The sequence below is a fragment of the Cervus elaphus genome, chromosome 12 (genome assembly GCF_910594005.1).
Source record: "Cervus elaphus chromosome 12, mCerEla1.1, whole genome shotgun sequence".
NCBI classification, from domain to species: Eukaryota; Metazoa; Chordata; class Mammalia; order Artiodactyla; family Cervidae; genus Cervus; species Cervus elaphus.
The window spans coordinates 91,578,848-91,597,054 of record NC_057826.1 but is presented as its reverse complement, the minus strand read 5'-3'; the positions used below and the strand labels follow the sequence as shown (position 1 = coordinate 91,597,054).

Below are 18,207 nucleotides of genomic sequence, written 5' to 3'. Positions count from 1 at the left end.
GCATGGTACTTGTAGAATAGACAAGAAATGATATCTTTGTCCCTCCCTCTCTCACTCAGCAAATATTCTGACACTTACCTTTTGTCATGTGCTTTTGGAAGTCAATTGCAGATATAACTTCACTGTCCCTAAAGCGGTCTGCCTATGTAAAGAGATAAAATCTTGGTGATACCTTCCACAGCGAGCTCGTCACTTTCTTGGCTTTGGTATTGCATTTTTAGGCTTAAGTTACTCACTTAGACCCAGCATGACCTCCTTTGACCCTTTCCTTTACCCCTGTGGAACGCAAACCAGCTTGGTAGAGAAGTGGATTTTCATCCTGAGCAGGATACTTTCCTTTCTTCCCAGCTGGAAAGATAATGTATCTTTAATTCAGGTTTCATACAGTATCTTCATTTTGAATTCTTGGAGAATAGTATGTTCCTTTTACACATAGTAATAGAAGTGGAAACATAGTCAACAGATCTGGGCTGACATTGCTACAAAGGATATTTTGTCCTACTGGATGTTTACTAGCCTGTGACAGATGTACCAGAGCAGGGGCCCCCAACCCCTGGACGCGTTAGGAGTCGGGCTGCACAGCAGGAGATGAGCGCTGGGTGAGTGAGGAAAACTCCGTCTTGTTTACGGCTGTGCCTCGTCGCTCGCAGCTCACCTCAGACGTCACTGTTTCCTGTCACCTCCAGATGGGACTGTCTAATTGCAGAGCGCCAAGCTTAGGGCTCCCACTGATTCTACATCATGGTGAATTGTATGATTATTTCATTATGTACCACAATATAATAACAATAGAAATAAAGTCCACAATAAATGTAATGCACTTGAATCATCCCAATACCCTTGTTCTGGTCTGTGGAAAAACTGTCTTCCATGAAACTGGTTCCTGGTGCCAAAAAGGTTGGGGACCCTACAATTACCTTATGAAAGAGTTAAGATCATTCCGGGACCTACCTTCAAACATGAAATTTAAAGTAGCATTACAGAAACTGGGTTTAGTCTGATAGAGAGACATGCATCCTAACATTATCTTTTAAAGCAAAATTATCTTTAAAAAATTCTTTAAATATAGCATTTTAAATATGCTTCAAAAAGTATTAAAGGCATTTTAATTTTACTTAACTCTGCAGAGAAAAAGATATGGAGCATACTCTCCGAATCCCTGAAGTTGGTGTCAGTAAGGTAAGTTCTTTGATTTTTCAGATACAGCCCCCTCGATGTGACTTTGTAAATAATCATTATGGCAGAAAGCTTAGGGTTTTTCAGATGAAAAAGAAAGATTAATAGTCAGTATAGTAATGGTAATGAAAGTAATGCAGGTTGTTTATTCCATTACTTGAGAAAAAAAATTCTCCATCAAAATTTGGATGAACTAAAATCATGTTTAGTTTTTAACAGTCTGGAGCAAGAGGTAGAAAATGTAGACTAAGTATTAAAGTAATACCCATTTAGCAAATATTTATTGAGTGAAGTCAATATGCTGGATATTGTGGCAGTTCAAAAATAAATCATACGTGGATTCAAGCTACTTTAGTGCAGTTACTTTGAGTCCAGGGTATTTTTCAACTCAAGAATAATCTATCCTGTACCACTCAAGGCTTTTCCCGCTTGATTTTACCACTTTTCCTAGTTGATTTTCTAGTGGTTTCAGGAAAAAGAGCAGTTGGGTTTTTCAAAACAAAAAGAACAGAGTTGCAGCTAAAGTTATAAGGTTTAGCTATCAAAAGTCTCATTTATCTTTTTTCTTTACTATATTTTCTGTGGTTTTCTCCCTTCCCTTTTATAACTGTTATGTTTTTTTGACCTTTCACCAACCCCGTTTTGTTTCTAATTAATGGATTATAATATGATTCTAAACTATGTATTTTTTGTGATTTTTGTCTTTTTGGAATGAAATTTGTTTTTTCATTGTTAGTTGAAAGTCTGATTATTTTGCTTTGTTTAGACTCACTTAGAGGGGAGGAAGTCCTTGTAATCTTAATTCAGACCAAATTATTTTGTTTTTTTACCTTCTCATGATCCTTGATTTTTCTGCCTCCAAAGAAAACCCTGTCTATAACTTAAATAACAAAGACGTCCTTCTACTTCAGTCTGAAATGGAGGTAGTTCTCTGGTGGCATTCCTGCTTTTCCTTTCTTTGAAACAAACATGTCCACTGATGGGGTAGGTAATTTGTTAGTTGTGTGAAATCAGTTTGACAGTATATATCACACATACCCAGGTATATGAAAAAGTTAAGGTCAAAAAACTCCAACATATTTCATATTAATATTAGGAGAAAAACAAACGAATATTTAACCAGTGGATAGGAGAGGACTTTCTAAGTTTAAAAAAAGAAACAAAATCACAGAAGACAAGGTAATTTTGAATAATTTGTTTTAAAGTCTTTATATTAAGAAATAAACTTAAATGGCAGTCTAAGATAATCAGATCTGGTAAAATATATATCCCTTATATTTTAAAAGCTCATACAAATTCATTTTTTTAAACCCCACTATGATACCAACAGGTAAATGAGTGAAGGACATAGATAAGTAATTCACACCAGAGGAAATATGCTTAACATGCGAAAACCATTCGCATGTATTTGTAGTAATTCAAGAAATACAAATGAGACCAAAGTGTCAGTTTTCATTCATCCTGTTTATTACGTATCATTCCTATTGAGAGCATAATTTAGAAAGGTCTTTGGAATAAGGTTTCCAGTCATAAGATTTGAAATTACTTAAACTCTTTGATACAGTTTTTCTAAACAACCCAATTGAAAGAAATGTATGAAGGACATGAAGAGAAAATTTACATAAGATGAAACCCAAATGGCTAATAAATATAAGAAAAGATTTCAGCCTCACCTGTAATTGGGAAAATGCAAATTAAAACCACAGTAATGAAATTTAATTTCACACTTGATATGTTTGCAAAAGCTAAAAATTCTGACAATACAAAGTGTTATTTAAGACTGTATAAATCAATGGGAATTCTTATAGACTGGTGTTGAGAGTATAAATTGGTCCAACCACTTTGGAAAATGATATGTGTGTGCTTAGTCATGTCTGACTTTTTGCGACTCCATGGACTGTAACCCACCAGGCTCCTCTGTCCATGGGATTATCCCAACAGCAATGAGTGGGTTGCCATTTCCTACTCCAGGGGATCTTCCTGACCCAGGGATCAAACTTGCAACTCCTGCATTGGCAGATGGATTCTTTACCACTTGAGCCACCTGTGAAGCCTGGAAAATTGTATAGCAGTATCTAATAAAGTTTGTTTGCATGTAGATGGCTTAGCAGTTTCATTCCTAAGTGTATACCCCCAGAGAAACCCTTGTATTGTCCACAGGAAGAGTGCATGGACAGGGTTGTTGATAGAAGCATTTTGAAAGATAGTAAAACCTTGGGAAAAAACCTGGCTGTTGTCATTAGAAGAATATGTATTATAACTTATGGTGCAGCCACAACTGCACTACAGCTAGATGGTATTAAGCCAAAGATGCAAGGTAAAGGAGATAAACACTGTTAGCGTACATTGTCAAAGCTCATCAGACTGTATATTTAAGACTTATGAATTTCTTGCCTATAAATTATATCTCAGTGAAAAATTTATACAGTGTGATTCCTTATTATATTAAGTTCCAAACAAAACAAAAGGAACATACAATTTTTATGAATATATACATACATGGTAAAATTATAAAGAGATGCATCACGTTTAAGTAAACATCAAACCTCTGAAAGGAAGGGTAGGGGATAGATAGATAGAGTGAGGTACACATCAGTGAATAATAATTTAAGTATCTGAGGCAAATGTAGCAAATTGTATTAAAGCTGGGTCATGTGTAGAAGTTTTTCAATATATTCTTTTACATGTTTGAAACATTTTATATTTTATTAAGTTTATATTTATGAAAATTTTTAAAAACTTTATTGAGATACAGTCTATATACAATATACAATTTACCCTTTGAAAGTACATAATTCACAGGTTTTTAGTGTATTCACAGCTGTGTAACCATCACTACAGTCAATTTTAGAACATTTTCATCACTATGAAAAGAAGTATCATACTCAATAGTAGTCCTTCCCCATTCCTTTCTAACCTCCCACAGTCCTAGGCAACCACCAGTTTACTTTCAGTTTATGTGGATTTGCCTGTTCTTCACATTTCATGTAAATGGAATCATATATTAATAATACAGTATGTACTCTTTTGTAACTAGCTTGTACACTTAGCTTGTCTTCAAGATTCATCCATGTTGTAGCAAGTATCAGTACTTCATTTGTCTTTATTGCCAAATAATACTCCATTGTTCAGATACACTATAGTATTTTGTTTATCTATTCATCAACTGTTAGGCATTTGAATTGTTTCCATTTTTTGGTTATTAAGAATAATGCTGCTAAGTTTGTTTGGAAGTGTAGTTTTCATTTCTCTTGATACCTACCGTGGAGTAGAATTGTTGATTCATACGGTAACTCTCTGTTTAACATTTTGAGGAACTGTCAAACTTCCCCAGAAAGCAGCTGCATCATTTTATGTAACCACCATCATCTATATATTGTTTACAGAATTTTAAATATTTTTGCAGCTCTGTATCTAACATGTATTCAGTACGTGCCCAATATATGTGAGGCACTATATTATATACTAAGTGGTAAGCAAATTGTCAACTAATTGTAAGCAATAATTGTAAGCAGTACAGTGGCATTCACATATACAGTAATTTTGTATGGTTTAAGTGTTATATAAACCAGGTGCTCTGGAGCAGGAGGTAGTGATTAGTCCTGAGTATTGAAAATTTGGAAACTCTGAGAAGTTGACCTTGAATATTTCAAATCACCTTTGTATTAAAAATGTTTAATGATGTGAGCAACTATATTAGATGAAAAATTATTTCAAACTATATATAGTACAATCTCAAGAATATTATAAAAATAGAAAAGATAGGACACATACTGAGTTATTAATGGTAATTATAGGTGGAGTTAAAGGTGGGTGACTTTTTCTCCTGCAGCCTTCTTATTTCTACCAGAAGCATTGTAATTCTTTTGTATTCAGAAAAAAAAATGTATTAAGAATAATACAAGTTAAATCATCAGAGTCCACTGCAGTTTATCATGGAGAAATTATCATCTGTGGTTTAAAAAGGTATAATAATTTATAATTACCTGGTTTCTTTTTTTAAGTTTCATGCAGAAATTTATTTTGACCATGACTTACAAAGTTATGTCCTTGTGGATCAAGGCAGTCAGAATGGTACAGTTGTTAATGGAAAACAGATTCTTCAGGTGAGTGTATATTTATTAATTAAATACTTGCATATTCTTTTAAAAAACTGAACTGAAATATTTTATCCCTCCGGGCATAGTTATCATAGTGATTATACATATCATTTAGTTCAGATTGGTATTCAAGCCCAGATGTATTAATGTGGAAGAGAACTCTTAGAGCTGAAAAATATATACAGTAAGCAGATACTTCACTGCTAAGTTTTGCCTTCTAATTATGTATCTATGCCTTATTTTTAGAGATAAATGCATCTTAAAGCCATGCAAAGGAAGTATTCTTATAGCAACTTTAGGGACCATCCTTTTTTTGTGTGTTTTTTATTTTTTTAAGCTGTTTTAACAGAAGTGTTAAATTGGAAAACTCCTTGAAAGCAGGGGCTATGTCTATTCAGTTAACTCTTCTATCCCTAACATGTAGCAAAGTGCTTAGCACCTAATAAGATAATATGTGGAAGGAGGGGAGGGAGAGAGTTCTTAGTTAAGGATCAAAAATGAAATAAAGCTTAATTATCAAGAGAAGAAGGAAAAAGGGAAATATGATGCAGTTTATCTCCTTAATACGTCATCTTTTTGACTGTGATGATGATTCATTTTGGTAAGAGATTGAAGTTTGGGTTGGATATTTCTCTGATAGCATTGGGTATGGAGATGGGGAGATTAGTGGATTTTGATAATATAAAAATTAGAAGTTGCTTAGTTCATCTGTCTTCTCCACTAATAGAATATTATGTATCACCCTCATGTTGTGGAAATGTGTATGTATGCATATGTCTGTCTATCTCATTGAGAACTATCTCAAAATTTTTTGTTATAATCTGACATTATTTATAGTAACCATAAAATAAATAATCATATGTAACTCTTGGATTTCTGTTTTGTTGTTTTTTTCCCCTTTAGCCCAAAACTAAGTGTGACCCTTATGTACTCGAGCATGGGGATGAAGTGAAAATTGGAGAGACTGTGTTGTCGTTTCATATTCACCCTGGCAGTGATACCTGTGATGGCTGTGAACCAGGGCAGGTTAGAGCTCACCTACGTCTTGATAAGAAAGATGAACTTTTTGGTATGTGAAACATATTGTTTGTGTGTGTGATAACTTTTTAATTCACCAAAGTGTTCAAAAAAATGTATCAGTAGCTACCAGCTTCATATCTAATTGATATAATACTCTATTGAGATACATTTATATTTCAGTGAATATTATCAGATGAGGCTAAAAAAATAACATGTTTTGAAATGTGAGACTTAGGTAGTAGATTATGATTGTAGTTGATGTTTCTATGTAATAGTTTAGTTGTACTATTATAGCATTAGGTTACTTTCTGACCAGGAATGATAATTACCAGCTCTGCTGTTGCTAATCCAGTCTGTAGGCTTTTTATCTTTTTAATTATTTACTTATCTGACTGTGCCAGGTCTTGGTTATGGCACGCGGGGTTCTTAGTTATGGCATGCAGGCCCTTTCTTGCCGTATGCAGGGTGTGGGTCCCTGACCAGGGAGTGAACCGAGGCCCCCTGTATTGGGAGCACAGAGTCTTAGTCACTGAACTCCCAGCAAAGCCCCAAGTCTGTAGGGCTTTGAAGCAGCTAAATGTCCTTCAGAGGGGTAATGCGGCCTAGCTAAAGATTTGTTGTGTTAGTCACTAAGTTGTGACTTTTGCAACCCCATAGACTATAGCCCACCAGGCTCCTCTGTCCATGAGATTTCCTAGGCAAGAATACTGAAGTGGGTTGCCATTTCCTTCTCCAAAGGATCTTCTCGACCCAGGGATTGAACCCACCTCTCCTACATTGGCAGGTGGATACTTTACCACTGAGCTGCCTGGGAAGCCCAGGGTTTCTCTTTAACATCTATTTACTGTTATAAAAAAGTCGTCCACAGTTAAACTCTGATGTAAAATAGTAACATAGAAAATAATAGGATAAGGCATTAAGAGTTATTGGTTGATATGTCTACTTTCCTAATTACAGTTTGTTGATGTATTATCTGTGTATATACCATTATTTTCTATACTAACACTATAAAAGGTTGCTATCTTGTTAAAACTTTCTTATCTAAGGCTTTAAAAATTGAAAGAGATACTCTGAAGTAGTAATTTTCCTTACATTGTTTTTCCTCCTCACGCTAACTAATTATGTTCATTATGTATTTTTTGTTTTCCTACATATACTACATTATGAAAATGTGTAGGGCACATTACACAATAATGTGACTCTTGAATTCTGTGGGGGTTTTTTTGTACAAACTTACGTTCTTTCAGGGAATTCACAGTATTTCTACATCTTGGATACTATTACAATAACCATATTGAAAAATTAAGATGGTCAGTATTTCTTTTAGTATCTAAACTGTAACATTCTTACACTCTTTGGGGTCTGATTTACTTTCCAATTGGATTTAATTACCAAAATGCTAAAAGGACATCATCACAACCCAAGATACTTGTATGTTAGTTAATTTGAACTTTTGTTAATCTGGAGACGGAATACTAGTACTAAAAATTTTTCATTATTAAATAAACAGTATTATATCAAACTTAGTGTTTTTTTTTAACTCAATTTTCCTTTTAGCTGGTCCAACGCTAAGTAAGGAGGAAAAAGAGTTGGAAAGGAGGAAAGAATTAAAGAAAATACGAGTGAAATATGGTTTGCAGGTAAGAAAGTTAAATACTGTTACATGTGCTAAACTGTGTCTGGTTTTGTGTAAAACTGCCCTTGGATCAGCATGCTGTGCTAAGTCGCTCAGTCATGTCCGACTCTTTGCCACCTCATGGGCTGTAGCCCACCAGGCTCCTCTGTCCATGGGATTCTCCAGGCAAGAATACTGGAGTGGGTTGCCAGGCCCTCCTCCAGGGGATCTTCCCAACACAGGGATCGAACCCAGGTCTCCTGCATTGCAGGTGGATTCTTTACTGTCTGAGCCACCATGGAAGCCCAAGAATACTGGAGTGGGTAGCCTATCCCTTCTCCATTTGATCTTCCCAACCCGGGAATTGATCACTGCTCCTGCACTGCAGGCAGATTTTTGACCAGCTGAGCTACCGGGGAAGCCCTTAGATAAGCATAGTCCATTTTTATATATAAAAGAGAGGAGTTACTCATAATTATTTTGAGATTCATGTAATTCCTGCTAGTTGTTTATTGTTTACTTCAACAGGTATTGAGATTAGAGTAGAAAAGTGAGGTAATGCTCGACATTTCAATAGCCATTTCTGATTTTTAAAAAACTTACATTAAAACGATACCATTGAAAAATATAGTTGGAGTGCTAATGCTGCCTGATTTCAAGACTTATTATAAACTCTTATAATAAAGACAGTAGCACTGGCAAAAAGAGAAACAAGTATGTTGATGGACAGACTAATGAGTCCAGAAATAGACCTATATAGACAGATAGATGCATAGATAAATATGTATATGTATATGTGTGTTTGTGTATGTATGATTTTCAGCAAAGGTATAAAGATAGTTTCATGGAGAAATGATAGTCTTTTTCCAACAAACAGTGCTGAACTAATTGAAAAGTCAACACAGCACATACCACAACAGAAGCAGTGACAGCAGCCTTGATCCACACCTCATAACATATAAAAATGAACTCAGAACGGACTGTACATATACATCTACAACTTAAAACCGTAAGACTTCTAGAAGCAAACCTTAAAAAAAGAGTTAAAGAATGTTTAGATATCTAACACTAAAAGCACAGTCCTTAAAAGCACAAGTTGTACTCCTGCAAAGTTTCTGTTCTTCCAAAGATGTTAAGAGAGTGAAAAGATAAGCCACAGACCGGCAAAAATATTTGTAAATCATGTATCCAATGAAGTTTACAAAGAACTCTAAAGATTCAATAAAGGAAAACAGTTTTAGAATGACCAAAAGATTGGAATAGACACTTCACCAAAGCAGATGGCAGTTATGAAAAGATGTTCAGTATCATTAGTTATTAGGGAAATGCAAATTAAAACCATTTAAGACTGTATTGTGTTGCTGGCATGTGGAGGAACTGGAGCTGATGAGAACATACATGGTACAGTGACTTTGGTAAAGAGTTTAATACTTTGTCTAAAAGTTATGGTACTACTGTATGATTCACCGTTTACTTTAGAGTATTTACGCAAGAGAAGTGAAAGCATATGTTCATAAAAAGACTAGGGAACAAATGGCCACAACAGCTTTTTTCCTAATAGCCAAAGACTGGAAAAAAAACTCGTGTCCATTATTAATAGATAAACAAACTATGTTAAATGTATATGTTAAACACTCATAATAAAAAAAAAATAAACATATGCTATTAATACAGATTAAAACGTGGATGGATCTCAAAATGATTATGCCGAGTGAAAGGCCAAAAGAGTACAGATGACTATTGAACAACACAGGGATTAGCTGTGCCGAGTCTTAGCTCGGCTGAAAAATCTTCATGTCTACTCAGCCCTCAGTAACTACAGTTCAACCATATCTGGTGTTCTGCACCTGCAGATTCAACCAGTTACAGATAGGGTAGTACTGTCATATTTACCAATGGAAAAAAATCTGTTTTCAGTGGACCTGCAAAGTGCAAATTCATGTTGTTCAAGGATCAACTGTACATACCTTGGACTTCAGTTGTATAAAATTCTAGGAAGGCAAACTAATGTATCATGGCAGATCAGTGGTTGCCTGGATACAGGAGAGGAAGGATGCAGAGAGGGTCTGGAGGGATGGATTATAAAAAAAGGACAAGGATACTTTTGTGGGAGATGAATATCTATTATCCTAATTGTGATGGTTTCATAAGTGTATCATTTCAGTTCAGTTGCTCAGTCGTGTCCAGCTCTTTGTGACCTCGTGGCTGCAGCACGCCAGGCTTCCCTGTCTATCACCAACTCCCAGAGCTTACTCAAACTCATGTCCATCGAGTCGGTGATGCCATCCAACCATCTCATCCTCTGTTGACCCCTTCTTCTCCTGCCCTCAATCTTTCTCAGCATCAGGGTCTTTTCCAGTGAGTCAGTTCTTCACATCAGGTGGCTAAAGTATTGGAGTTTCAGCTTCAGCATCAGTCCTTCCAATGAGTATTCAGGACTGATTTTCTTTAGGATGGACTGGTTGGATTTCCTTGCAGCCCAAGGGACTCTCCAAGAGTCTCCTCCAGCACCACAGTTCAAAAGCATCAATTCTTTGGCACTTGCTTGCTTTATAGTCCACCTCTCATATCGATACATGACTCCTGGATAAACCATAGCTCTGACTAGACGGGCCTTTGTTGGTAAAGTAATGTCTCTGCTTTTTAATACGCTATCTAGGTTGGTCATAGCTTTTCTTCCAAGGAGCAAGCGTCTTCTAATTGGTGGCTGCAGTCACCATCTGCAGTGATTTTGGAGCCCCCAGAAATAAAGTCTGTCACTGTTTCCATTGTTTCCCCATCTGTTTGCCATGAAGTGATGGGACCGGATGCCATGATCTTAGTTATCTGAATGTTGAGCTTTAACCCAACTTTTTCAGTCTCCTCTTTCACTTTCATCAAGAGGCTCTTTAGTTCTTCTTCACTTTCTGCCATAAGAGTGGTGTCATCTGTGTATCTGAGGTTACTGATATTTCTCCCAGCAATTTTGATTCCAGCTTGTGCTTCATCAAGCCTGGCATTTCGCATGATGTACTCTGCATGTAAGTTAAATAAGCAGGGTGACAATATACAGCCTTGACGTACTCCTTTGCCGATTTGGAACCAGTGTGTTGTTCCATGTCCAGTCTAAGTTCATAAGTGTATACAAATCTCAAAAGTATCTAATTGTACACTTCATGTATAATTTATTGTTTGTTAATTATGTATCAATAAGGCAGTTAAAAATTACCATTTACTTCTATAATAGAGCAAGAAAGTAATTAATATTGCCAGTTTACATTGGAGAAACTAGATCTGGTCACCCACCTACTAAATGGCAGAGCTAGATACAGAATTGTAGGTCTTAAATGAATTGTCCAGTGCTTTTTATACTTGATGAAGAGATATACTTGATGAAGAGATCAGAGAGGATGCTGCCAAAAGTTTTCTGCAAAATTGTATTTTTTGTTGTTACTGTTGTACTAAAAGAGAAATCATAATAGAAAAAATGTCAAGAGATTAATTAATTTGGGAGGAAAGTAGAAAATCTATAAGGAGAGAATAAAATGTTTTCTCAAAATTTTAGCTCAATCTGCATCATTTTCTGAGGGCGAATACCCATTAGGACTGATGGTTCTTTATTTTTCTGTTTTGAAAGCAAAATTAAGTAAAAACTTCTATGCTGCTTTCCATACATTGCTCTAGCAGTCTGTAGTGTCTTTTTTGATGAGTGTTTTTTATACTTTTTATATGTGTGTGCTTGGTCATGTCCAACTCTTGCAACCCTATGGACTCTTGTGACCCTATGGACTGTAGCCCGCCAGGCTCCTCTGTCCATGGGATTTTCCAGGCAAGAACACTGGAGTGGGTTGCCATTTCCTACTCCAACTTTTTATATAAAGGTTAGCAAATAGTAACAAAAGGGAAGAGAATTCTTCTTTGAAACCCCATGCTGAATTGCCTCTTTTGTGCCACTGGCTTGTCTTGGGCATACCTTTATTGGTGAACCAGTCACACTGTAGCATGCTGAAGATTGTGTGTCCTCACTTGAGGATTATAAATTTCTTTGCATTCTACCACCTTACATAGAGCTTAATTTACTCTCTACTCAGTAATTTTTGTTGAGTGACTGATTAATCATATAGTGAAGCTGTATTGAAGTAAAAAGTATTATTATTGCCATTGTAAAAGAGTATTTGTTTTTTATCTATCTTTTAAAAGACTTTCTACATTTTTCCCTTTTAAGGATCAGTATCAAAACTTTTTGGATCTTTTGGAACTTTTAGTTCCTTAGAGAAAAGGAGAAATAGATTTTTTTCCCAACTGCAGGAGTTCTCTATGTTTCTTTTTATACTGGTAGTCATATGAGAATATGAATATATATTATTAATTCAAAATATACTGTATTTTTTACTATATTTTCATATAATTATATATTATAATTTATATATGGTTTATATTATCTTCTGTGTACAATTTATATTGTAGCACAACTTGAAATGATAATAAACAGTTTAAAGGGGGTAGACTAAAAATATTAATAGCATAATTGTCTTAATTTGTATCATGTCTTAATTTATATCATGACTTATTTAATAGAGACCACATTGAACCATATTTCAATTTTATTTTCCTCAATGAATACTTCATGTTTATAAAGAATACAGACTACGAAGATGAAAAGGCATTGAAGAATCCGAAATATAAAGATAGAGCTGGAAAACGTAGGGAGCAGATTGGAAGTGAAGGAACTTTCCAAAGAGATGATGCTCCTTCATCTGTTCATTCGTAAGTATTAAATTTTGCTTGAAAAAGTCTTTGTACCATAATCACACTCATAGGACAAATCTTATTTATAGGACTGTGGAAGTTCTGTTTACATTTTGCTCTAATATTGGTATTCTGCTATTCCCTGGAAAATTACTGATCATATTCATCATGAATATGGATACATACATATTTATCACATATAAACTTAAACACACACACACACACATATATATATGCATAACATTCTAGCCACCCAACTGAGTGACCATACATTTATATACTGTGTATTTAGAAGGCTGCGCTAGTAAGAAATTGATAGTGGACTGATACTTTTAATAGTTATTTCAGTACTCAACTGCTTTTGTTCTTGACCCTGAAATACTATTTTTCTTACTTATCTTTGATTCACTTCTTTCCTCTTGGTAAAGTAACGTTGATCAACATGAAAAGTATAATTTTGAAACCTACAATATGATTATATTTCTACATTTAATCATATATTAGCTACATTTTTTTCTCAGAATATAAATTCTAGGTTTAGTTATTTAAATTTTTCATGTAGAACTAGCAATTATTAAATTTTGACTTAATATCATATTTTATTAGTCCTAGGAGATATTCTTTGGATAGAATTTTACAGTTACATATAATAGCAATTTGTTCATAATGGTACATAAACTAACAATACATCTTTGAATTTATGGAGTCAGATTTTATGAAATACAATATTTTAGACTACATATACCAAGCAACTTGACAAGTATTTTTAAGGTTTAATATTTTTGAAATAATTGCTGAACAATATGAAGATTACATTACAGTTAATAAATAATGAAATACATTGGTGTTGCTTCGTCTATTTTTATTGAAGAGCTAATTTAACATTTTATAGAACTGAAAAGACAATGTGTTAGAACATAAAATTAAAATACCCTTAAATTAGACCATAAAATCATAAAACAAAATGCAACTAGTTAATGAAAGGTTTAGTTTCATTTTAACATTATAAATTGATGTTAAATTTACAAATGTTAAGTATCAATATGAACGATATAAGATTAACACATTGCAGAATGCAGTCTTGGTCAAGAAATAGAAAATCATGAGTAACCCCAGAAACCTGTCCTCCTAGTGTCCCCTCTTAATCATTATTCCTCTCTCCTCCCCAAAAGTGACTCTTCTACTGACTTCCAACAGTGTCAGATTAATTTTACTTAATTTTTAATTTTAAGTTATATGGAATAATTTAGTATTTATTTTGTGCCTGTATTTTTTTTACCCAGCATTACTTTGTGAGGTGCATTTTATTTTCATTGCTGTATATTCTCCTGTATAAATATGACACAATTTATCCACTTTACCACTGATGGACATCTGAATTATTTCTAATTTGTGGTTATTGTTAGATTTGGCTGCAGAAATTCTTGTCCATGTCTTTTTGGTGCACCGTATACATGCTTTTCTGTTTAGTATATGTAGGATTAGAATTTGTGTGTCATCAACTTTATTAGGGAAAGCCAAGTAGTTTTCTAAAGTAGTTGTGCCAATTATTTTTAATTCATTAGTTTATTATAAATGTGGTTTAAATGGTCTCAAAATCAACTATCATCTTAATTTTCTCTAAAGTGAAATTACTGATAGCAATAAAGGTCGGAAGATGTTGGAGAAGATGGGTTGGAAAAAAGGAGAGGGCCTAGGAAAGGACGGTGGAGGCATGAAAACTCCGGTAAGATTTGTGATTTCTTTCATTTGTTACTCTTGTAGTGGATATATTTATTGTATACTTACTGTATGCTAGGCGTTGCTGTAAGTGCTGGGAGTATGGTAGCAAGCAAAGAGACATGGTAACTACCTTTGTGGCAATCACAATTACCAAATTTTTGTGTTTATGATTTGTTTGGTTTTTAGGAAGCCTCTTAGAGACTTCCTAAACCTCTAGATAATCAGTGTTTTTTCCTGAGCCAGAAGTTCTTCTGTGCCTTTTATTTCAATGGCTTTGTTTACTGTGCCTTGTCATAACATGCAGGAACAATCAAGTGTTACCTTACAAACAGCCAGATTCTGTACTAGCTGGAGAATCTGTTTTAGGTTCAAGATTCAGAGCATGTAACAGGCAATAGAGTGAATCATGTCTAGAAAACAATATAGTGGTTTAATTCTGCAGTCACATGGTTCATTGGCGGTTCAGATTCTCTTTCACAGAAACCTTACAAAGCAGTAACAGAACCAGAGATCATTCTTGATAATGACCTGGTACCTAAAGAAATAAGGGAGGATTAATGTAAATCCTCTCATTGGAGGTACAGAGGAAAGAACATGGGTTTTGCAGCCAGGTTAGAGTATGTGCGACTTAGGGCATGTTTGGACTTCAGTTTTCATCTGTTAAAATGGGGATAATGAGAACTTTTTTCAGGAATATCTGAAAATAAAGCCCTAGGTTGATGCCTGACATACATTAGACACTCAGTTACTTATGGCTTTTAATGGTTCTCAAAATAATGAGAAGTCCTCCCCTCCTTTTATGAAAACAAACAATCAAGGTTTCTCTTTATGACTCAGGTTTAACTTATCCTTCACTTACTTAGGTGAGGCTCAGACTGTAGGTTTACCTACATCCATTGATTTTACTTGTGGTTAGAGTAGATTACAGATTAATTCTGCAGCATCTTAGTGAAATATGGTGATTGCTGTTTAAGGACCACTCTGTTTTATCAAAGAGTCAACTGTACTTATTGATAAGACAGTGTAGAAAAATGAGTGTAAGTTCCAAGTATAACCATATATGTAATATTCCTGTATGTATTTGATGCATTTGACAGTTTTTTCTTATGCATCAATCTTTTCTAATTCAAAGAATTATAGTTAAAGTATCAAATGGAATATAGCAGCGTTCAGTGTGTTTAGGTGCTGCAGTTAAGTTCTCTTCTCAACTTTTGGTAACAGATCCAGCTTCAGCTTCGGCGAACACATGCAGGCTTGGGGACAGGCAAGCCATCTTCAATTGAAGATGTTCACCTTCTCCAAAACAAGAGCAAAAAGAACTGGGAGAAAGCACGAGAGAGGTTTGCTGAAAATTTCCCGGAAACTAAATCTCAAAAAGATGCACCAGGGACTGTGCCTTGGGTCAAAGGGACTGTAGAGTGAAGGTCAGTCATAGAACACAATTAATCTTTTTTTATAGAGTATAGACACTCTTGTATAATTGCAGAAATTTCCCTTCAAAAAGAGTCAGTAACACGGGGGAGCTGTGTCAGTTTACCCCTTCATGATTCAAAAATTTGTAATAAAGTGTGGTTTGCAGAGCTTTTAAAAAACATTTTTAAAAACTAATAAATAGTGACTGAATCAAGTTATGCTGTGAGTGGACTAAAGTTCACGGGGCATGGATGGGCTTCTCAAACTTTGTTATTTTATTTTGTCATTTGCAAGACCCATAGAAACAACTAGTCATATAAGCAAAATTCATGTAACCACTAACTTAAATGTACATTTGTCTTTGTCTCCTTATAATCGTTATTGTGAGATGCATAACAGAAGAAACATCAAAAGTTTATAAAAACAACTTGACTGTATGCATCCTTGTTTATACCCTTTAGGACCTAGATAGAAAATGTTGAAAAATATAGGTAGTGGTGTATACATTATATTTGAAATAATTCAAGACATTATTGAAGAACTAATGAACAGGTGACATGTAGAAAATCAGTCTTCCATTGTTTTCTTCTGTGAAGAATCTGTGGATTTGTATTGTATATTAAGCATTTACATTTGGTTTGTTTCATAGCTAAAATATGAACAATTGAGCACAGTATTGAAATGTTCAGTGTGCTGGCGTTTGTAGTTCTGATAAATCCCATTCCTGGCAATGGAGGTGTGCCAGGAAAATCTGATTTCTCCTGCAAAAGGATTGCATAGCCAAGGCTCCAGACTCAAGATGCTTATTCAAAATATCTTCAGATGCAATAAAAACATTATAACATCAAAAAAATTATTCATTGAACCAATAATTTAAACATTCTGGTCTGCTTTGAACTCAAGACCAGGCAGAATTTCCCTCTGTAAAGTGACAGCATAGTAGTGAAACCAGCCAGGATTCTCCTCTGAAAATTGACAGCACAGTAATGAAAGGAGATTACCTCAGATCTGGGGAGACTGCAGTGCAGCTTTCTGAGTGCAGGTGTCACTGCTCTGCCAGTTAGTGCTGTTTTTGTCCTTTGTGATCAACTTTTCTCTCAGCTTTTTGCTGGGAAATCAGTGCTGAAACTGATCTTTTATCATAGTGAATATAAACTATAGCTCTTTCATCTACTATAATGAAATGTCTTCAAGATACAGAAATAGGAAAGGAAAATTCTGGGGAAAGAAGTATGCAATAGGAAAGATAATTCAGAAAGAAAAGCTACCTGTTGGAATTTCTAATCTTAATGGTAGAGGGTACTTAAGAAGAAGGAGGGGTGTGGAAAGAAAATGTATTACTAAAGATGAGACATATGAGCAAATTTGTCAAGTCACTGCAGATGGGAAAATCAGAGGTCCTATAACTCCAAATTTGGATTAAGTATTTTTCAGTATACTTCCTGGCCACTTACATACCCTAACACACACACACACACACACACACACTTATGTACCCTAACACACACACACCACACACCTGGCCACTTGCCTACCCTAAACTGGCCACTTACCCTAACACACACACACACACACCCACTTATGTACCCGAACACACACACACCACACACCTGGCCACTTGCCTACCCTAACACATACACACACACACACACACAAGACTTGGAGGCAATAGGAGTGTCCTGGGTTATTTTCTCTAAAAGTAGAAAAATTACTTGTGTAAATGTGGTTCTGATACTGGTGCCCTGTATACAAGTAATAATGTAGGACCTTCAGAGTAAACTTGCTTCTGATAGGTCTCACTCATTGAGTTAGTATACAGTAGTCTATATAATATATCCCACTTTTATTACTAGATTGAGGAAAACTTTTTCATTGTTTTCCTTTGTTAAGAAAATGGAAACTTGAAAATGGTGAAAAAAAATTGATATATATGTGATATTTGCATTATTAAAACCCTTTGCAGATCTAAAGTCTCAGGGCTATACTGTATACTGGTTAAAGCACTGAATAATGTCTGGTTCTATTTCTACTTGTGAAATGAGAATAATATTTAACTCACATGTTTGTCTTGAATAAAAAATAACTATGTATATAAAAGCACTTTGTAAACTATGAAAGTAGTACAAATGTGAGCTTCTGTTTGTTTAGAAGCATAAAAGTGGATTATGTACAATTTGAATTATACATAAAATTGTTTTGTGTCTAATATTTAAAATTACAGTTTATTTACACAGTATACATTTAGTAATTTAATAGCCTTCAAGTGTTTGTTTAAAGTGAAGCTGCGAGTTGCTGAATTTTGATAAATCTAACATATTTTGCCAGAACATGAGAAGCTGACAAAATTGAGAACAGAAGATGCTGTCACCATTATAGTGAAATAACAGAAGTTGTGTTCTAAATTAAATAGCTAAGAAGCAGTTTTTCTCAGAA

At 34.8% G+C, this 18,207-nt stretch overlaps 1 protein-coding gene across 1 annotated transcript in view; it reads left to right on the top strand.

The window, feature by feature from the left end:
• The window catches only part of AGGF1 (angiogenic factor with G-patch and FHA domains 1), a 41,452-nt gene extending 23,470 nt beyond the window's left edge, over nucleotides 1–17,982 (top strand). Inside the window, exons 8-14 of the mRNA XM_043920127.1 lie at nucleotides 1,128–1,179; nucleotides 5,181–5,282; nucleotides 6,180–6,345; nucleotides 7,854–7,936; nucleotides 12,530–12,657; nucleotides 14,266–14,365; nucleotides 15,583–17,982. Of these exons, the coding sequence (XP_043776062.1) occupies nucleotides 1,128–1,179; nucleotides 5,181–5,282; nucleotides 6,180–6,345; nucleotides 7,854–7,936; nucleotides 12,530–12,657; nucleotides 14,266–14,365; nucleotides 15,583–15,783 (832 nt within the window). The 3' untranslated portion in view covers nucleotides 15,784–17,982. The remainder of the gene's footprint in view (nucleotides 1–1,127; nucleotides 1,180–5,180; nucleotides 5,283–6,179; nucleotides 6,346–7,853; nucleotides 7,937–12,529; nucleotides 12,658–14,265; nucleotides 14,366–15,582) is intronic.
• The last annotated feature ends 225 nt before the right edge of the window (nucleotides 17,983–18,207 follow it).